Below are 22,272 nucleotides of genomic sequence, written 5' to 3' on the forward strand. Positions count from 1 at the left end.
ATCACTGTACAGTATGTGTTTATCCTCTTGCTGCAGAGCATAAGGCTCAAACATATTGCAAATGAAAACAATCAGCTGTTATTTAGTCCACATGTTTACATATTGTGGCAGATTCTTAATGCTTGAATGGCAAAGAGTCACATGACCATGGTTTCACATTACGAGGGTGGAAATCTTCATCCCTGCTCATTTAGACTGGATTGCACCAACATACATGAATTAAATCTAAGATAAGCTCTATTCAGTTTAACAAAACAAGGTTTAAAATGAGTAGGTCCAGATTTGAAATTAAGCAGACCTCTGCTGCACATTATAAAAAGTAATCTCACTTTATTGATGTAAACCAAAATAAAATGTTTTAATCAGTGTGGAGATGATTGCATGCCCAAATTAAAATAAATAACTAAGTATAATTTGAGAAGAAAATGTTGCATAACATTAAACGTTTGACAAAATGTTGTTTGCTGCCTGGCTAAAATGTTAACAAACTGTCATTATTTGCTTGCTTGCTAGCTAAACAAAATGTTACATTGTTTGCTAGCTAGCCAAAAAGTTCACAAAATCTTATTTTGTTTGCTAAAACGTTAACAAATTGTCACATTATTTGCTAGCTGGCTAAAATAAATTAACAAAACATTACATTGTTTGCTAGCTAGCTAAAACTTTAGTTAGAACTCTTGACATGGCAGAGAAGCTCTAATTTTCCTCCTTTTAATTAAAGGAAAAATTCAATAATAGAAGATTAAAAAAAGGACAACAGGACAGTAAAAAAAAAAGGGAGACTGTCTGGCAGCAACTGGCAGCTCAATTAGCTTGAGTCTGCACTTTAACTTTCTTCAAGGAACTTGGTTGTTTTGCTTGATCCATCTCAAAAAAGCAGCCATTTGAAAAATTAAACCTTCTCAAGTTTAAAGTTAATACTTGATCACAGTTTAGGTTGGAGTTTAAAGTGTTGGCGCAAAATAAATTGAATCTACCTTTAGAGGAAAAACTTAACTGAGGTTTAACGACAGGTTCAAATATAATGATTCTTAATTTTAAGTTAGTTTAAATGTTTGGTGCAGCGGACACTTGATTTACACCTGGTATTAAATTATGATCGGTGTCTAGATACAGTAACCAGATAAGGAAAAACACAAACACTGGGTGTAAATGCTTTGTGATCAGAATGTGATCAGATTTGTCAGACCACATCTGGAGGAATTCAGGCTTGTGTTCTGATCTCAAATAGGTGTAAATGCTGTCAGTCCAACGATCCAGATCTGCATACAGATCACGTTTTAATACCAGGTGTAAATGGGGTGATAACGTGAAGGTAAAATCATGATTTAATCAGGTTTAAAAATGAATCCTTGTTGGTGCAGCCCAGCCATAAAGAGTCACACCTCTTGTCCTCCGTGTCCTTTGGTCCTTGTCTGTCCAACAGGCTGTGCGTATCAGAGTGTCCCAGGGGATTCTGGGGTGACCGCCGGCGTTGCAAGAGGTGCTTCTCTTCCTGTGAGAGCTGCACCGGGAGTCGCAGTAACCAGTGCACATCCTGTATACCCGGTCATCACCTCACTGAGGGGACAAACACCTGCACAGCCACCTGTGGGGACAACTACTACCTCGACCACGGTCAGATTTCTGGCCTCAGACCCGCCTTTATGAAGTGTTTTGTAATTATTCTTACCAATATAGAGGAAATGTCCCCAAATTAACCTTTAAAGGGGTAGTTCAGATCTTTTGAAGTGTGAGGCACTTATTCCATAGCCATAGTGAATTACCTGCTAAAAATCACTTTAAGTGTACACCATGTTTATAATGTTTTCACCACTTTGCCTTGCTGTCAGACAATCTTTTCCGATGGGAAACTGATGTTAAATTGCTTGTTTTGTCTCTGTCTTCCTGCAACCAAACTCCTTTGAAAAAAACAGCAATTTTATCTTAGAATGTGGGACTTGATGGTCAATCGCTGCCCTGATCAGTTAGTTTGTTTGATGTTTTAAACAACTAGTTCAGTTTCACAGAAGTCACACAATAACACAAAGTTACACAATAACACAAATAAACTAAATGATGGAGGCAGCAGTAGACGAGCAACTCCTGTGTTCTGGGAGGTAAAATTGCTGTTTTTGTGAAAGGAGTTTGGTGGTTTTGGAGAGAGCCATATTTGGCTTATATAATGACAGTTTCCTGTCAAAAAAGGCTGTTTGACAGGTAAAGCTGTCAAAATTTTGGTGGCTAAAGTACATTGCGTAGCCAATCTGTGCTGACCACCATCTGCTGGAGGTAATACATTGACTTTGGATAAGTACCTCACACAACCCCACTTCAGATATTTCAAACTATCCCTTTAAGGCTCCGTTGTTTGGAAACAGCTGCATATGAGCCCGCTAATGAATAGTCAGTTGACGTAAGTGCTGTTGAGAGTTGTGTGAGTAAGATTGATTAATCGCTCTGATGTGTATTCCATGTGTATTGTTTGATTCCCCCACAGATGCAAATATGTGCAGAAAGTGCAGTGAAAACTGCTTGAAGTGCACCTCCTACAGCATCTGCACTGAATGCAAACCAGACACAAGGTGAAGCAAATTCTCTGATGATGCTTGAATTAACTGCTCGGTAAACACTGCTCCTTCGCTCGCAGCCGCTGAGAATACTGATTCTCCCCAGTGCACACACACAAACACACACCAACACACACCCTCTGCAGCATCATAACAATTAGAAAAAGCTTCAATATTTTCAACTCTGTATTCAAAGGAATGTGTTATCCTTCGAAAAAAGAAAAATGGATCTTCATTTCCATTTTGCAGTATCATCAGAGGAAAACACAAAACATCTCTGTCAAAGATTCACCATATTGTTAGAAGTTAGAAGCTTCCGGAGTACCGTGACTCAGTTTACCAAGTACTTGTGGTGGTGGTGTGCTGTGGGTTGGAAAACTGAGTCTTGGCAATGAGTCATCTTGACGGTGTCACATGATTGGTGGTGTGTGTGTGTGTGTCACGGTGCCACATGCTCTCTCCGCCCTCTCCAGTCTGCAGGGGAATCGGTGCCAGCAGAGCTGCGCGGCGGGGTTCTACCACGACAAGCAGGAAGGCGAATGCAAGCCCTGTCACAAGGCCTGCGCTACCTGTGCAGGTGAGAGGTCAAGGGTCAGGGTCCAGTACTGAATGAAGGCTTCTTCAAATACAACCCCATCTCCCTAACGCGTTGGCGCCCGTGGCATCATGGAGAGCAAACACCTGCTTTTGCATCTTGGCTTGTATGCTCTTTTTAAATTTAAGTTTGGATTAGGGCTTCACAGTTAATCAGGATATTATTGAAATCGCAATTTGGCTAAGTGCAGTTTCCAATTTGCAGAGTCGGAACCAAAGCGCAAAGAAAAAAAGGCAAACTGTCTGAGAAAACAGAGTTATAAGAAAGTACAGTAGCGCTGCATTGATTCCCTGGTATAAAAATCTTGTTCTCAAGGCGCAAGAAAAAAAATTTTGTTGTACAGACCCCAACAAATGTCACATCATCGTGTTTTAATAGGGGCTTTTTCAGTAAAAATGAATGTAATGCAAAAATGATCACTACCACTTTAAGTCAAAGTAATGGCAATATGAGTGCAGCCCTAGTTTGGATCAAAAATAGTTCATAATCATGATAAAATCAAACATGTTTAAAATTATGAGAAGGTAGGTGCGTTCTCTCCCGCACCAAACAGGACTTGGCGAACTGGGTAGTTACTTTGGTAACAGCTGAAAAACTTGTCAAATACCATCATACACACAGTAGACGGTGAATTAACAGCGTTAGGACTCTGTGTTTAATTCAGCATGTATCTGATCACCCAATGAAATCTTCATTTCTGAAACAGTTTGCCTTTTATTCTCACTGTCTTCTGTCACTGAAATAGCGCAGTTAACCAACGAAGGCTGGTAACAAGTGAAACAACAAAATCCAAAATGTAAATGTTCACATTCTGCACGTGTCACGGCAGCGTGGCTTCATGGTAAAAGAGAGCGGATACTTAGACTGACCTGCCTGCAGTCCAGACCTTTCTCCTATTGAAAATGTGTGGAGCATTATGAAGCGAAAAATAGGCCAACACAGACCCCAGACTGTTCAGCACCTGAAGCTGATGTCAAGAAAGAATGAGAAAGAATTTCACCTTCAAAACTTCAACAATTAGTTCCCAAACACTAAGTGAGTCTTGATAAGAGACGGCGGTGTAACACAGTGGTAAACAGAGCCCTGTCCCAACTTTTTGTGTGTTTATTTATGAAACTTTATCCATTAAACATCTTGACTTTGCACGGTATTCAGTTGAATATAGGATTATATAATAATATAATATAGAAAATGATTCACAAATCTTTGCATTCTGATTTTATTTATGTTTTTACAGTGTCTCAGTTTTTCTGGATTTGGAGTTGTATGTGACAATGAGCTGTGGCTGTTTGCAGAAGTCCTTTGAGTCCTTTCTCCCTTCACAAACATGTTTGTTTCCGCCTCACTGCGGCATCAGGTGCAGGTGTTGAAGCGTGCAACCGTTGTGCAGAAGGCTACTTGATGGAGGAGTGGAGGTGTGTGCCCTCCTGCAGTGCTGGCTTCTACGCCACAGAGCCAAACCCAGAGATAGCTGATGGGCACAGGATATGTAGGAGGTGAGCTCACTGGTGTGTGTTCAGGTGTGGGTGGTTTGTTTATCTGCTGATGGCAGGCCTTATTCTGGTGGTTGGCTTCTGTGAGAGTGTTTGTGCTCCTTTTCACGCTTGTATTTGTTGTTGTGTGTCTGTATGGATGTAGTTTTCTCTCTCTGTTTGTGTGTTGTTGTTGTTTTTTTTTGCAGTCAGTATGTGCGTTTTGTGTGCACATGTGTTCAGTCTGCGTGTTCTCCTCCTCAGGTGTGACGCCAGCTGTCTCACCTGTGTGGGGCCGAGCCGGGGGAACTGCAGCAGCTGTTCCAGCGGTCACAGCCTGCAGGAGGGAGTGTGTGTTGTTAACACCGAGTGCACAGACGGTCAGTCAACCATCTTCTCCCTCTATTACGTGTTGGCTCACTGCTGCTAGATAACTATAATGCAACCTTAAAGGGATAGTTTGTGGGGGTTTTTTAAAGTGGTGTTATATGAGGTATTTATCAATGGTCAGTGTTTTACCTACAGTAGATGGCAGTCGCCTCAGGAAGCTAAGCAATGCACAGCTGTGGGCAGCTCCTGGATCAAAGTCCTGTGTTTGTTTCCATCTACGCCACCACCTCTCGCAGACTTTCTCGCTCATGTATCTCCTGTCATACTCACAATGTCCACAAGGGGCTGCTGGCTTACAATGAACAGACAGATCTATGAGCTAAATATAGGTCAAATATCATTCTCTCCAAAGCCACCAGACTCCATTGGCAAAAAACGTGATTTTACCTCGCAGAACACAGGAGATGCTGGTCTACCACTGCCTGTTTTTTTGTGTTATTGTGTCACTTCAGTGAAGCCGAACTAACCTTTTAAAACACCAAAGTCGCACACTAAAACAGACAAACTAACAGATTGAGGCGGCAGTGCACCAGAAATACTCCTGTTCTGTGACTTAAAGTACTGATTTTATCAAAGGAGTTTGGTTGCTTTGGAGAGAATCATATTTGGCTCATATAACAGCAGATTCCCATCGTAAAAGGTTGTCTGACACCAAATTATTCTAAATATGGGGTACAATTAAACTGATATATCTATTTAGGAGCCTGAAATACATTTTGCTTTTTGCCTTTTGACCGCCACCTACTGTAGGTAATACACTGACCATGCAGAAGTACCTCATACACTGTCCCTTTAACACATGAAGTTCTTACTTATTTAACTTAATTTAACTTTTAATTTAACAAATAAAATGATTTCCTGCTCCTGAATTTATATCATGTATACATAACAGGTGTTACTGTTATATACATTAATATATTGATATTTAGCTCATCCATAAGTCAGTGGAGTTTCATTTCATTTCTTTCATTTCTCGGTCAGCATCGCCTTTTCTCGCTGTATGTTTTATCAGGAGAGTACCAGGACAGTAACGGAAAGTGCCACGCGTGTGATGCAACGTGTCTGAAGTGCACAGGGCCGCACAGAGAAGACTGCATCAGCTGCGTTTCTTCACGGTGAGTTGGTCTTGACTTTTTAGATTCCGGGTCAGAGGGGAAATGAATACATCCTCCTGTTTCTCTGCTGAAAAAAAAAGGTGTCTCCCCAACGTGTAGAGTCTCAGATAATAAAGTTTTCACAGACTTATTGGTATTTTTACAATCAAAGCCAGTTAGATGCTGGTTAATTTAATATAAATGATGTTATTGTTGTTAAAGTCAGAGTCTTCTCTGATTTTAATCAAAATGTCAAAGAAAATGATACCGAGCTGAAACGATCAGTCACTTAATTGATGAGTCGATTAAAAGAAAATAATTGGCTGCTATTATGATGATGAATGAATAATTTCAGTAATATTTCAAGTGGAATCTATCAGCCAAACAATCTCTGGTTCAGTTTCTCAAGATGAGAGATGTGATTTTCTGTCTTTCTTTGTCATGTATCACTGTAAACTGAATATATTAAGAATTTGGACTTTTGTTTGAACAAAACAAGACATTTAAATACATCACCTTGGGCTCTGGGAAGTGATGATGGGCATTTTGTTCCAGCTTCTCAAAACGAGACACGGAATTTTCTTCTTTCCTTTATCATAGTAAAACTGAATATCTTCATTTTTTTTTTTTTTTTTTTTACTTTTGGTTTGCCATTTTAAGACACCGCTTTGGGATGCAATGGGACATTTTTCACTTCAAATTTTCCACTTTTTTTTTTTTTTTTTAATTTTATGGACTAAACCATTAATTGATTCACTGAAAAAATAAATGGACACATACGGTCTGAACAAACAGAATGAACATTGCATCGTGGCAGAATATTAGTATTATGATGAACTTCCTAACAACCATCATTAACTGATGAAAACTATCAACTGCCCAAAAACCTCACAGAGGAAGAAAGCAGTCATCCATTTTCAGTATTGAAAGGCAGACGAAAATCAAGAAAATGGATTTGTGGTTGAATTGCAGCAGCAAACAGCTGAAAACACAGAGAAAGATTTAGCTCAACAAGCTGACACTGAGGGCTCAGGGCTCCATTGTACCTCTTAAAGGGATAGTTCACCCAAACATTAAAATTCAGTCATTATCAACTCACCCTCATGCCGTTTGAAAGTCGGGTTTCACAGGAAAACGGTGTCGCAGAATCTCCCAAACAATGGAAGTGAATGGTGACCAGTTTTCAAATGGAAAAATAATAAAAAGTAAAATGCCACCATACTGTTCCTCTGGTATAATCCCAGTCTTCAGGTGTGCAAAGGTACATGAACGTGGCTCCAAGCTAAGGATCTGCAGTGAAGATTCAGCCTAAAAGCACAGAGTAAATAACGTCTTTCAAGTCATCTTGGCATGTTGGGGCTTTAGGAGACTTTGATTACACCAGACGGCCAGTATGGAGGCATTTTATTTATTTATTTTGTGTTTTGTGGACTGAAAAACTAAACCCAACCTTCAGTCGGCATGAAGGTGAGTAGATAATGACTCAATTTTAATTTTTTGGGAGAACTATCCCTTTAGTATATGTTGGGGTTTTTTTTCTACCACAGATGTTTTGTGCGGGAACCTGACTGCAAAAAGTTAGTTGTTGAAAAAGGTTGAAGAATCACTGATTTAAAGAATACAGTGTGTGTGTGTGTGTGTGTGTGTGTGTGTGTGTGTGTGTGTGTGTGTGTGTTTGTGTGTGTGTGGTGCATAATTTAAAATAATCAGCATCAGTATCTAAAAATCCCACATTGCCTCTGAGTTTAACCAGCCATCTCCACCCCTCCCTCTCCTCTCCCTGTGTCAACACACTCATCTGTGTAACTCTGCCATATGTTACACGCTGGGATGTAAATGAGTTCAGCTCATTTGCATAGACATAATTCATATCTGTTGATTTTGTGGTGTTGCAGCTGAAAGTTTGGGTTTTTTTTTTGACGTTGTTGTCGACCGCAGGGCTCTGGACGAGGGCCGCTGCGTGGTGGAATGTGCCAAGGGCAAGTACCGGTCAGGTGGCCAGTGTCACCTGTGTGACCACACCTGTGCAACCTGTGTGGACGCAGGACCTGCCAACTGTACCAGCTGTGACACTGGTGAGACTGAACAAGTGTGTTTATGTACTGTGTGTGCGTGAGAGAGAGAGAGAGAGGGAATTAAAAATCAGGTTTAACACACCTTTTTAGCTTAACACAATGGTGAACTTTAGTAGAATTAATTTTACTGAATAATTTCTAAAAGCCTCTTGTCTGTAATTCCATATATTATTGATCATGTTTGTCGTGGAACAAGCAGTCAAGGTTTAAAATTCAAAAAAGTTGGGTTTATTCTCCTAAAAAAGATTCCACATGGAAAATAACTGAAGGCAACTAAATTATCAGATTTGTAGGACCCTTAAAAAAGATCAACAGAACATAACTGTACTTTAAAATAAGGCTAATAAAACAAGATGTCAACTCAACTAACAGACCTAACAAAATGAGACCCCCCCCATGCTGTCAGAGGTCTTGGTACGGTCCTTGCTTAGGCCTCTGCATAAAACCAGGCTCCGCCCTCAGCACCATCTTTTGCCAGACCAGGAAGAGAACTCTAGGTAACGCCAGGTAACTGGAAAAACAAAAACTCATTTATTTCACTGTTAGCAACTAGCAACATGAAGTTAACAATGTTAACTAAATGTGTGCAAAGATGTGTTTTATGTAATTTAAATACCTGCAGTTTAGAGTAACTGAACACTTGGTACTGGTGAGGGTGAGTGTGTGAACCATTAAATCTTTTTTGTGTGACTGGGTCACCATGTTTCTGTGTTCTTACCGTGGGAAACAGGAAATGCAACTTTCTAATAGTTAAAAGTCACTCGGAGCATAAATATGCAAGCAAAAATATAAAAACTAGAAATACATACATGCTCTCTGCAGTTAATTATTCAACCAAATACAGTTTAAGTTAAAATCCTAAAAAAAGCACATGATTATAGTGAAAAATTGCCTTTTAATTAGTGAAATGAAAAAGAAAAGCCTTCCTACCAGTTGTGCCAGTTGTTAGATTTATACTTGAACTCTTAGGTTCAGTTTCCACAGTGTGCTTACGTTTGATTCATAAAACACACTGAGCACAGAAAAACCTTGCACACGCAGGTTCTGAGAAGCCCATTTGTAACTTATGCACCTGTGATCTATAAATCACGAATTAACTCAAAATGTATGGACCTGCCCTGCAATGAGCAGTTTCCCCTTAAACAATGCAGCACAAATGAGTGTTTGGTCAGGAATATCCACGGACCAACGGAGAACAGAAAACTTTTCGGAAGGCAAAATCCCAGTCATGGTGGAGGAGACTGAAGCCAGGAAACGCGTGTTATTCAGTGACAAACGAAGCCAAACACATAATATATATCACAGTGTTCATAAAGCTAATGTAAAGTAAAGGCACACAGGAGGAAAACCACTATGTGAAGTCTAGATTTTATTTAGTTGTCAGTGTAAGGTTTTATGAATAACTTTATACATGGAGATAATTCTGATTTTCTGCATAAGTAGTGTGTGACTTTATGGGGGATGCCACCCTCCTTGTTAACAAAATGACTAAAAACAGACAGACAGACAGCAGTGAACACCACTGTGTAGCTCCACAGCCGAAAACACAGATATACTATCACCTTGATATGGTGAACAGTTGATTGTTTATACATTCACAAACATGGAGCGACATTTGCATTCATTTTATGTTGTTTTTCTGCCCACCTGACAAATGTAAATCCAATATTTACTGTACACGTGGCTCTGATCAGGTCTGCACCAATTTCTGAGGAATATTTTTGGCTCTTTAGCTGCTGAATGCTCCAGTACGTTCACCAACTAGTGGATAACTTTGTCTGTTTGGCGCTGAGCAGGTTCAGCCAAGGTTCAGCATCACACCTCTTCACACTATGAATTTCCGTTTTTTTTCTCTCCCTGCAGATAAGTTTGGAGTGGAGCGTTACCTGTACAAAGGCCAGTGTCTGGATGCCTGTCCTGAGGCCTTCTACCACACCAAAGAGAGGAGCTGCGAGCGCTGCTCCGACCACTGCCGCCTCTGCACAGGCCCCAGCCACTGCCTCAAGTGTAACTCCTCGTACTACGTCTCTGACGGGGCGTGTGCGAAGGTGGAGTGTGGAGAAGGTAAACAAGGCCAAAGTGTTATTTTGGAGGTGGTTTCCCTCGTATCCGTTGAGGTACGCAGCTGTGTTTTAAGCCTGGAATTTCATCATTTAGGGCAAAGGCCACTCGGCCGTCGGCGTTGTCAGTTTTTTGAGGGCTCAGAGGCCAAACGCCAGGTCAGCGAGGCCAACAAATGATTTTAAGTCCACAAAAATAATGAATTTATCTCCTGCTATACTAATCTTACACCTCGACTTTTAACTATAACCACCAACTGTTTATCTCGATGATCCAACTCCTAATAGCAGAATGGCAGTAGATGGAAACAGGCATTCATTTGCATTTTCTTGTGCAGGTTTACTTGAAATTCTGTTAAAATTTGCAGCATGTTTGGAAGGAAATCTTGCGCCCTCTTTTCCTTATTGTTTCTCTCTTTCTTTCACTCTCTCTTTTTGTCTCAGGGGAGGTGGAGGATCCAGATTACGACGACTGCATGGCCTGTGAGGAGGGCTGCAAGAAGTGTGTCCTGTGTAAGTCACGGCCCGGTAGCCAGAATGAGCGCTGCCCACAGTAGACCGAGCTCTCCTCCCACTCACTGTGCTTTCCGACCATGTTGGAGTTTTTCCTGGTAGTTCCTGTTTAAAGGGAGAGCTGAGTTTTTTTTGTCTGCTCTCAACAGATAACCCCAGGCATTGCCTGTCCTGCACTGAGGGCTTTTACAAGTAAGGCTGTGTGCCTCACTGTCGCCATGTGTGATCTCGCCTCTCTGCGCTCGCTCTGCCTTTCACTTCACTGCCGTGCTCGAATGAAAAGGGCCCTTTTTTTGCTGTGAGAGTGGAGTGGATTTATGTGTGATTGTGTGTGAGGGAGAGCTGCAGGTATAGACTGCTGCTTCTGTTATCAGTTTTCAGGATGGCTGCTACAAAAACTGCCCGGCGAAGACGTACAGCGTGGAAGAGGAGATGACCTGCGTTCCATGTGATGACAACTGTGTGAGCTGCGATGAACACGAGTGCTACTGGTGTGAGACGGACCTCTTCTTATCAGGTAAAACTGCCCCACCTGGTCGAGGCATAAAGCAGTGTTGACAGTCCCAGAAGAGGCCTTAGATCCTTTTAATTAAGGAAAAGTACCAATACTGCAATATAATAATACTCCATTACAAGTAAAAGTATTAACTTATATATTTAAGTTACTTAAGTTAATATGATTATATTGGATTACTATTAGTGATGCATTAATGTATGTGCAGAATTTTACTGTTTTGGGAAGTTTAATCTAAAACAATGCATCACATTTTATAATGATCTGCTTGTAAAATCTGTTAAGTATCGAGTACTTATAGCTTCAGATAAAGTTGTAAAAAGTAGAATATTTCCCTCTGACTTGTAGTGTTATAAGTAGTAAGTAGCAGAAAATGGAAATACTCAGGTAGTCCTGCATTAAATATAATATACTCATATATAGAATCATATTATCAAAGACTTGCATCACTAAAGCTACTTGGAAAGTTCAAACTGCTGCTTCAATCTACTAAAAATAGCAACTTGACAATGTAGATTAGATATAAAATTATAACAATTATTATAACAATAATGAGCAATGGGAAATTTAAAAAAAACAGCATCTTGGGCTTTTTTTTGTACAGTAGTTTGAATACTTAACTGCACAAAAATGTCCAAAAAAGTAGTTTAACTACTTGAATCACTGCAAATATGAAAGTAGCTGAGCTGCCAACAAGTTACTGCAAAATGTAGTTAGACTACTAGTTTAATGACACGTGGTTCAGTACTGTACAACACTGTGTGTAAGCAGTGTTTAAATGCTACAGGTCGAGCTTAGTACTTCCTTTTCTACTTCATGTTCACGTTGTGGTAATTTAACGTGTGACATCGCAGCATATTTGACAACATGATGTCACATTTTGTCTTTAGCCAGAGTCAGATTAACCTGCCAGCAAAAAATTAGCTGTGAATCCCAAGTGAGTTTGAGATATATTGATTGCTTACATATTTTTTTAAGAACGTGTACCATGTAAGCATGATATCAATCGACCTTTTAAAGATCTTAAAACTGGATTTTGACACGGAGCCGCTCTACAAGACATCTAGCATCTAGTTAAAATGCAGAAGCTCCTGCAGGTGCTTACTGTTTCAGTTTATATGGGCTTTAATAATGCATATTACCAAATAAATTTAATCAATTGCCCCTGAAGGTGTCGGGGCCTCAGGGCAGTTGCCCACTTGGTTATACAGCCTTGAGTATAGCTGTAAAATAAATTTATATCGCAAGTTCAAGTACTGTAACATAAAATGGAATATTTAAGAGTACGCTACAGATTTAACATTGCACTCCAATAACACTGTTGGACTCTGTTAATTTTTAAAAGGGTGGGGTGGGGGGGTTGAAAGGGGGCATTTTCAGCAGCACAGACTGGATGATCATATACATATTATAGGAATACTACAGGCAGCAGTGTGTCTATAGTTACAATAATAATACATTATACTTATATAGCACTTTTCAGGACACTCTATGATCCTCTCACTCTTCTGCAACTACATGTTGTTACTTGTCAGCTTGATCATGAAGGTGTAACTGACTGTAGAGTATACCAGTTACAGTATAGTATAGAATTGAGTATTTGTAGATGGAGAATATTATAGATCCAAGACGAAGCTGATCGAGGAGCAGGACTGAGAGAAAAGGGCACATTTATAAATCTGTCTGCTACTTCAGCACCACGGACAGCGCCGTGGATTTATCAATACACCAGCGCGGTTAGTAGGGCTGGGCTACGGCCCTTTAATACCACGATAGTCAGGGTATTTCTATGATAATACTGAAAAATATTTTTTTAACTATAGAATAGCTGTTGAACTCTCCTCGCGGGACTTCTGTCTCCTCTCATAGTGAACTGGGTGCTTCTGCCTGAGTTGGTGAAATTAGTTTGTTGTATTTCTCCTTTTTGCTGTTCCAGTCTTCTTGCACCTCTGGAGCAGGTAACAATGCTGCTTTCACTTACGTCATATTGCCAGTTATCATGATATCATGCTACTGTTCTAACTTACACAAATGTCAGTCCAACATAGGATCAGCGAGTCAGGCAGACCAGACTAACATCTTCAAGCACACAACCCCCTCTGAACCCCCTGAACTCTCTCTGCTACTAAGGGATGGAGAGAGTGGGTTGATATTTTTAAAAAGTAGTTCACATAACCTGTAGTTTATGCACAGCTGAGGGTAATAAAGGCTCAGACGTAGTGAGCAAAGATGGATGAAATGATATTCAGTTGCTCCGACTGAACTAAATCTTACTGAAAACTAAACTAAAAACAGTTCTGATAGACCAATACCAGCTGATAACTTATCGGTCCTGACATTTATTGTGCGGCCTTACTTTTTTAATTCCACAAATTCTTCCCCCTTGTCAAAATCTTACATTACCCATATTGCAATTTGACTTTAGACAGTTTGGTCAGAGATTCGGATTTGTTATGCAGGTAGCAGGTGATGCAGCCTGAAGCTGGTGGCCTCAAGCAGAGATGAGGAGGCTCAGCCACAACTTACATATCAAACTTCACACGGCTCCCTCTGAAGTCACATGCAGCTTTTTCCACACATGCAGAGACCTGCAAGCTGACTTTGATTTATAAATTTAGCGGAGTTCCCCTTTAAGTAAACTCCTTATGAATGCATTCGCCCAGCTAAGTGGGTTACATGCAATATTGATCTCAGAGAAACTTCTACTGTTTTCCCCAGAGGGGAGTTGTGTTTCAGTGTGTCCTGAGGGTTTCTATGGCGACGAAGACACCAATGACTGTGAGGAGTGCCACTCGGACTGCGTGACGTGTAGCGGCCCGGAGGACGACGACTGTCTGTCGTGCGAGGAGGGGAAGACGCTGGAAAACGGAGAGTGTGTGTCTGACCATGAGGTCTGTCCCATTAAGACCTTTCGCAGCGGTGAGACTAATACTTATGTATTCCACTAATCCAACTGTCTGCCCATAATGAAGCAGGGATTTGGGCACTTTCACAGGGGCAGAAAAGAAATCTTGGAGGGTAATTGGTCTGTGTGCCTCCGTCCCTGAACCCTGTACCAACTTAAGTACTCAAAACAGGCAGAACTACTGAACGTCAGCCAGATACGGACTTTAAAATAATTGATTGTATATGCTGAACATTCAGTTCCCCCCTAAGAGTTAGTTGGACAGACCTTAAAACAACATATGGTAATTAGTGTGCGGCAAGACATCTTAATTATAGGAACTAAAATAACTCAGAGAAGAGTACATAGGTTAATACAAAGGTTGAAAATGAACACACAGAAGTAAAGTTATTCTTAAACTTTGAATTGCAACAACTATAGAAGCCTTAAACCTTCACACAAATTTGGAAGAGCACGTTTTACAGGATGCAATTAAGCTTTTGTGTCAGCTAATTACGAGTTCATTCAGATTGTGATGAGTGAGGTTTACACGCTAATTTTAGTCAATGGTATTTTTTGAATGCTGTTGTTAGAAGACATTTTAGGAAAGCTAAATGAAGGAGGTAATTATCTTAGCTTAGCATAAAGACTACAAGCAGGGGTGAACAGCTGGTCTGGTCTGCCTCCGTAAAAGGTGAAAAAATGATATCTGTGTGGAGACGACAAGTTGTCGTTTTACAGGAAGGCATGCTGGTCAGGTTAGCTGTTTCCTTCTTTTTCCAGTGTTTATCCTAAGGGAAGCTAATAATCCGCTAGCGCTAGCTTTATATTTAGCATGCAGATATGAGAATGGTATCGATCCTCATCTAACTCTTAGCAAGACAGTAAATGAGCAGGTTCCTCATGTCAGACTGTTCATTTAAAGACAGGAAATTCAGGCAGAAAAGGAAGCAAAGGTGCAATATCCCCGTCCACGCTGATGTCATGCTAAAATGTTTCCCTTAGCCCTGATCCAGGACTGTCATCGCTCATATCATGACCAAACATTTCAGTCATAAATTCATACATTCCTATCAGCTGCTTACAAAGTGGAAAAACATCTGTGCAAGTTAAGTGTAAAGTAACTTGAACATGATTTTCTGTGACGGAGGGTTTTTGATATTTTTGGAAATACACTTAATTACTTTCTTGCCAACAGTTAGATGAGAAGATCGATACTTCTGTCATGTTTGTATGTTAAATATGAAGCTACAGCCAGGAGGTCGTTAGCTTAGCTTAGCACAAAAACTGGGAAAATGGCTAACCTGGCTCTTCTTAAGTTAAAGGTTGCCAGGCGAGAGGAAGTCTCTGCACCCTGCAAATAATTAGTTACAGCGCATAAAACCCATTTAAAACCACAACTCATCATTTTTATGTTTCTCCTAGTAAGTAAGAAAGGTCACAATAAAAGACAAAAGAAAGACAAAATAGTACAGAGTGAACATGCTAAGCTAAGCTAACCAGTCCCTGGCTTTAGCCTGAAGTGTCCAGACATGAGAGTGGTGTCAATCTTCTCATCTAAATGTTGACAAGAAATTTCCAAAAATGTCAACTAGAGGTTATGTAAGTTATGTTGTGACTGTTAGCAGTATTACAGTAATATGGCTCACAACAACAAGGTTGCCAGATTGGTTTGATTGGTTTTCCAGATCAATAATTGCTGAAATTCTCCCCAAATTGATGTAAGAAAAACACCAAAATATGATGTTAATTTAAAAATTGCTTATTAACTTAGCAGCTGTATTTTTCATAACAGTTTTCATAACATTTTTTCAATATAAAACAGCAGTAAAACAAAAATTAAAGGCTCCAATGCAGCTATAAAACTTTTTCTTCCATTCCTGCCTTCTGCCTTAAAAATGAAGAAAAAATAAAAGGACAGCTCAAATAACAAAGAGAATAGGTTTTATTTAACTTGGTAAACAGCAACAAGCCTCGACAGTAAAATAATGATGTTGTAAGCATCAAGATTTCTGTTACAGTGAGGATACAGATTTGCAAAAACACAACATAATGAAGGTAACTTTTATCTCCTCTCGGCAGAATGAATGTAAATTATGTAAGATCAAACTTGCGCTGAGTGACTGGATGTGTTCAGTTATGAATAAATATTTTTTTTTAATATGCAGTAATGTTTAATTTGGTTAAAAACAAGCTCAACTCGTGACAAACCAGCCGAAATCCAAGCTCATTTTATCCTACACACTGGAACCTGAAAACAGTGCCCAGCAACCTTTGCTTCCCTCCTTATAAGTTACTAAGATTGTCCACCACCATCTGACTGAGAAATTCTGGTTCCATCTGTTAGTCTGGACAGCGATGGTTCTGGATTAGTGCTCGGTTTCTCTCCGCCGTGAGTCGTGCTGCAGTCAGAAGCACCGTGACTCTTTAATGTTCACTTTGTTGCTTGTTAAACCTCCAGATGACGGAGCGTGCGAGGACTGCCACCCGTCCTGCGAGTCCTGCTCTGGAGAGGAGAAGAACCAGTGTACACAGTGTGCAAAAGGTCCGTCAATCACCTACGTGGACGAGGTGTTTGTATAATTTCAGGCCTGTAAACAGCAGTTTCATGTTCTGGTGGCTGCACCACAGCACATCCAGCTCTGTTGCAGTGATGGTGTTTACTCTTTCTTCCTCCTGCAGGGCGGTTTCTGACCACACAGCAAACATGTGTGTCAAAGTGTCCGGGGGGTTTCTTTGCCAGTCGGCTGAGCGGTGCGTGCGAGGCCTGCCCTCCAGGCTGTTTACAGTGCACGGACGCTGAGCGCTGCAGCCGCTGTCAGAGCACGAGGAAAGCTCCGTTATTCCTGCAGGACGGACAGTGCGTCCAACAGTGTGTCAGGTTAGGGGTCGATCCTGTCAATGTTTGTTTTTTGCCTCAAAGTTAAATGTGTTTAGATGCTTTTCTCGTGCTGGGACACGAGTGTGCTCCAGCTCTGTCTCTAAACTGATTATTCTCAGTTTGGAAATAAGGTGGGAATTTAACCCTGCTGGCAAAATCATGTTGAGGCATGACCTCTGAAGAGCCAAAAATAAAATGTCAGGATATATATTCACTGGCCGTGATTCTGACTTGATGTTTATGTGCCTTTAAATTGTGACATCCTCGAGATTGAAAGAATATCTCGTCCTTGCTGAAGAGGTCCTCGAAGCTCCATTAGCACTGAGACGACCTTTTTAACTTTTTAGCCGTGAGGGCTTGATTTTTATTTTATATTTACAACCAACTTTGCCTGCTTAAGTACTACATGATTGTCTGGAGTAATTATCAGCTGTCCTCTGCAGGCTGAAGCAGAGAGCAGAGCAGAGCAAAATGTCAGTCCTCTTGTTTACCCCAACAGCAGCAGCAGCAGCACACAAATTCATGACAGCAAATTAAATTTATAAAAAAATATATGCAGTGCAACTTGACACATATTACAAGGAAAACAAATCACTTAATTAGGATTTAATACATCAAGAGCATTTATAGTTGCCATGGTCTTAAGTAGGAATTTGAAAGCAATGCAGCCCAGTGATTTCAACATAGTCTATCTGATAAAGGGATAATTCAAATTATTTGAAGTGGGATTATAAGAGGTACTCAGAGTATTACGTACATGTAGATAACTGTGCAGTATTGAAGAAGCAGCAGGAGTACCAGTGTATGAAGCTAAGCAATGTTCTGCTGTGGCCTCAGTTGAAATGATTTAGCCACTTAAAGAAAGGCTAAATAAAAATAATAAAATCAGTATCAGTTGCCATCAGACATCATTATTTGCTCTCTTCAAACCAACCAAACTCCTCTGTCAAAAACCAGAATTTTACCTTGCAATATACGGGAGTTGCAGGTCTACCGCTGCCTCAACTGGTCAGTTTATTTGTGTTATTGAGTAACTTTGGTGAATCTGAACTAACCCTTTAAAACACTGAAGTGACACAATAGCATGAATAAACTAACAGATTGAGGCAGTGATGAACCAACAACTCCTGTGTTCTGTGAGGTAAAATTTCTGTTTTTGTCAAAGGGGTTTGGTGGCAGCAAGACTTGGCTATAAAAATCAAAAAAGGCTGTCTGATGGCAAGGCAAAGCTGTGACAATATTCTAAACATAGCATACACTTTAGCTGTTTTGTTTTTTTTAGTGGCTAAAATATATTTTGCTGCTGTATCCTGCATTGCTATAGGTAATACACCTGACAACTATGTCTATGGAAGCACATCATAGAGCCCCACTTAAAAAAAAATCTGAACTAACCCTTTAAGCATCTCTTGTTTGGAAACAGTTGCATATGACATATTTTACTCTGTAGTGCAGTTTATCCATCTAGATTTTTTTTGGTGTGAGTTGCAGAGTTTTGGAGAGATCGGTAGCAGAGATGTCTACCCTCGCTCTAAGTATGATGGGAGGAAAAGGCACTCGGCTCGTGGTGCTCATAGCACCAAAAATACTTTTGAAAAAATCAAAACCAGTGTCTCTTTCCAAAACTCATGACCTGGTTACTCAAGATAATTCAGAGTTTTGAGAAGTTTCATGGGAGGAACTTTCTTTCTTTCTACCTGAAATACTTTGATTCTACTGTGTTCTCGTGTCTGTGTGTCTCCTGATCTCTCTTTGGCCTCTCTCAGGGGTTATCCTGCAGGCCAGGTGTGTCGTGGCTGCGCGGCGGGCTGCGCGTCCTGTGTGAAGAACGCCACCCACTGCCTCAGCTGTGAAGAGCCTCTCCTCCTACACAAGCACCAGTGTGTGGAGGAGTGTCCCCCAGCGCACACTGTCCGGGACAGGGAGTGCCAACGCTGCCCCCCAGCCTGTCAGGAGTGCAGCCCACTCGGCCAGTGCACAGGTGCTGAAACACAATGCAAACGAGGACAAATTCAGCTCGTTCAGTGCCTCGTTCACAACGTGCCTCTGCCTCTCTGTAGTCCTCTTCACGTCGTGTTGTCATGCGAGTGTGCTGCTTGTTATTTTTAGACTCACTAGTGACGTGGCTGCAGGGGCTGACAATGTCGGTCAGTTGGTCGGTTCACCACTTTGATCCCAACTGAAATATCTCAACCAGCGTTGGATGGATTGCCATGAAATTTTGTGCACACGTTCACGGTGCCCAGACAGTGACTTTTCCTATAGCACCACCTTTACATTATCGCTATTTAATGAAATATCTCAACAACTATTGGATGGATCACAACATATTTTGTACAGTCATTTCCACCACAGGAGAACTGGTGATTCCTTCACTTCTCCTGTAGCTCCATTAACTAGAGATGAACTGGTATGAAAATGTAGTGACCAGAATCATCACAGTATTACTGCAGTATTATGTGCTAAAAGTACTGATAGACACCTGAAATTATTTCACCAAGTTTTCTATTGAAAAATGGACATTGACTGACGCAAAACAAACCCACGTTGCTGCTGCATCTATTAGACTGTTCCTAACTTTGTTTGATGCTGGACAGGATTTACCGTGAGTTTTTCAAAGCGTAGTAATCAGACACAGTTATCACAGTATTAAACATTTGATATGCTAAAAATAATTGGGGGTGTCATTGGTTTATCATGAAACCAATTCTTGTTTCATTGCTACCATCAACGCTTATCCACTGTGACGATGACAGAGGAGGTTAGCTTCAATATTCAATTAAAAATCAATTGAAATGAGCTTTCAGTTTGAATAATCAAAGGCAGAATCAGGGAGTTCTTACAGTATTTTTTTCTCTCAAACACTTTGACAACACAGTCTAGCTTAAAGGCTGTTCTCATACTCGATACCAGACTGTGTTCTGGGTTTTTTCCAAGACAATTGTCATACGATAAAAACAATGATCTGTTGATCTTTACTAATCAAGACTCCATGGTTTAACAATTGTGTCTCTGTCAGTGCAAAAAAACAAAAACTGTTTAAATAAAAAAATTAATATAAATGAAATCATGATCTTAAAATCAGAAGTCAAATTGAATAGTGGATTTGGAGTACCGTGACACCCCTGATTACAAATGTGTATTTCTGCTTGTAACGCAAAGAGAAAGTGTGAAAAATAACTCTAAACTGCATCATTAATGATGCTTCAGGAAAACAGACGCTCTGCTTGTGAAACATCAATGTGACGCAGAGCCTTGACATCATATGTGGGGAAATAATGTCAGTAAATTTGAGTAAAATGCAGAATTGGCTCATCCTAATCGAATACGCCACACAAAACACAGATGTGGGCGGATAATTTCTAAATCACATCCCCTGGTGATATTAGTCCTGTGTGAATGGGGTGAAAGATTGTGATGATTAGCAGGCATAATGTTCACAATTTCATATTGTTATTGTGAACCTGTTAGCATGCTGATGACTGGCTGGAGACCAGGGGCGGGCAATTATTTTTAATTGGGGGCCACATGAGAAGTTGATCAGGCTGCCATGAGCCAGACACGAATGTGTTATAAGGATGTAATAATGGCGAAATCTAACAGTGGATAGGCTTAATGTTTCTACATAGGGCTCACTGGCTGGCTAACACAGTAATGCACTTCTGCTGTGCGTCATATTTTGTTAATTGCAGTGTGATGGAATTGTGAGCTTATTATTTTTGTTGAGTCCAAAACTTTAAGTTTTAGTTTGGTAGTCGTGTCAGATACAAGTTTCAGTGATGGTGAATAAAGTTTTAGTTTCATATAAAAGATGCAGTTATTTTTCCTTACTGATGAATACAACACTGACCCTGAATAAACCTGAATAAAAGCCTGATAATGGTTTAACGGTAAGCAAAATGATACTGACTTTCCTTTTTAGATCTTAATTGCAATATTTCCAAGTGCTCATGAATGATGGCCTTGCAGGCTGGATGGAACTTTTCGGTTGGCCTGATACAGACTGAGAGCCCACGTCTGCAGTAGACTCGTCGTTTTGTTCTCCAACGTGTCAACTAAATCAATTGTGTCTTGATGACAATGACAGAAATTTTGATTTTATTAATGCACAGCATCTGACTCACCTGTCTCGAGTTTATTTTCCCTAAAAGAGGGAAATTTAATCGTCCATCCGTCTGTCCAGGTCTGTTTAATTACACGCTGTCGTGTGAAGGCAGCCTTCATTTTATTCATTTGCACACTCACTTAGTGGTAAAAAGTGACATATACTCTATAGTTATGTTGATAGATCCCAAACCATCTGAGAAGTGCCACACGAGAGTGCAGTTTTGCACAGCTTTAACTTTTCTCAAATCAATTTTTCCTTCGTGTCTCATCAAAGACCCTTGCACCTTGGACTATAGTATAGCTTCACTGTGTTGTTCTAAATTGTTCTCCCAGTCGGTGCTAAAAGCTGTTCTTTGTGCAGGCTGCGAGGAGTATCACTTTCTCCACGAGGGCCTGTGCGTGCTTGACTGTCCCGAGAGGTTCTTTGAGGACAAAGAGGAAAGGGAGTGTTTGCGTTGCCACCCTGACTGCGCTTTGTGTGACGGCCCGAACAACAATGACTGCGATGCCTGTATGGACCCTGAGGCCACTCTGCATAATGGAGCGTGTCTGGCATCCTGCCCCTCTCACACCCACAGAGACGCTCTAACAGGAGAATGTAAAGGTACTGCAGGAGACGTACAGCACAAGTTTATCTGTTTTGTTAACTGTGGGATAATTTCAGAGCCAAAAGTGCACTTCTATGATCAAAACTCAGTGATTTTGTTAATATATTTTGACTTATTTTTCATTATACTCTGATGCTCTGTTTCTCCTAAAACTTTGTTTTCTCCTCACCGATGCAACATTTTCTGTTCTGTGGAGCGTCCTTCATGCACTTCCTCAATTATATTCTCTACTATGCCGGAGTGTCTTTCCTGACTTAAGCTCAGACTAAAATAGCAACGCTTTTCAGACAGTTAACAGGCAGCTGTCAAACCTTGAAAACAGAACAGCGATGCCAAAGACAGTTCCCTAGAGAAAGACACACCGCTCTGGTTTTGTTATTCAAAAACACAAAGGATGGTGTGTTTCTCCCAGGAAAAATGTTGTAGGCGATGCCCACTTTTGTTGCTACATACAGTAGCTGCCAGCAGTAAGACATTTAAAAGGAAGTACACTGCTGTACTGCAAAACGGACAGAGGGGGATTTATTTTA

The 22,272-nt window shown here is 40.5% G+C and overlaps 1 protein-coding gene across 1 annotated transcript in view; it reads left to right on the forward strand.

Annotated features, from left to right (window-relative positions):
• Positions 1–22,272, forward strand: part of pcsk5a (proprotein convertase subtilisin/kexin type 5a) — a 52,455-nt gene that overhangs the window by 20,449 nt on the left and 9,734 nt on the right. The window contains exons 16-31 of the mRNA XM_084746156.1: positions 1,427–1,617; positions 2,480–2,564; positions 3,023–3,126; positions 4,502–4,640; positions 4,881–4,996; positions 6,019–6,121; positions 8,039–8,175; positions 10,039–10,239; positions 10,680–10,748; positions 10,898–10,940; positions 11,123–11,265; positions 13,981–14,181; positions 16,608–16,691; positions 16,829–17,027; positions 18,794–19,008; positions 21,496–21,738. Coding sequence (XP_084602282.1) covers positions 1,427–1,617; positions 2,480–2,564; positions 3,023–3,126; positions 4,502–4,640; positions 4,881–4,996; positions 6,019–6,121; positions 8,039–8,175; positions 10,039–10,239; positions 10,680–10,748; positions 10,898–10,940; positions 11,123–11,265; positions 13,981–14,181; positions 16,608–16,691; positions 16,829–17,027; positions 18,794–19,008; positions 21,496–21,738 — 2,273 coding nt within the window. The remainder of the gene's footprint in view (positions 1–1,426; positions 1,618–2,479; positions 2,565–3,022; positions 3,127–4,501; positions 4,641–4,880; positions 4,997–6,018; positions 6,122–8,038; positions 8,176–10,038; positions 10,240–10,679; positions 10,749–10,897; positions 10,941–11,122; positions 11,266–13,980; positions 14,182–16,607; positions 16,692–16,828; positions 17,028–18,793; positions 19,009–21,495; positions 21,739–22,272) is intronic.

Source organism: Lutjanus erythropterus, chromosome 20 (assembly GCF_056507025.1).
Source record: "Lutjanus erythropterus isolate fLutEry1 chromosome 20, fLutEry1.hap2, whole genome shotgun sequence".
NCBI classification, from domain to species: domain Eukaryota; kingdom Metazoa; phylum Chordata; class Actinopteri; order Lutjaniformes; family Lutjanidae; genus Lutjanus; species Lutjanus erythropterus.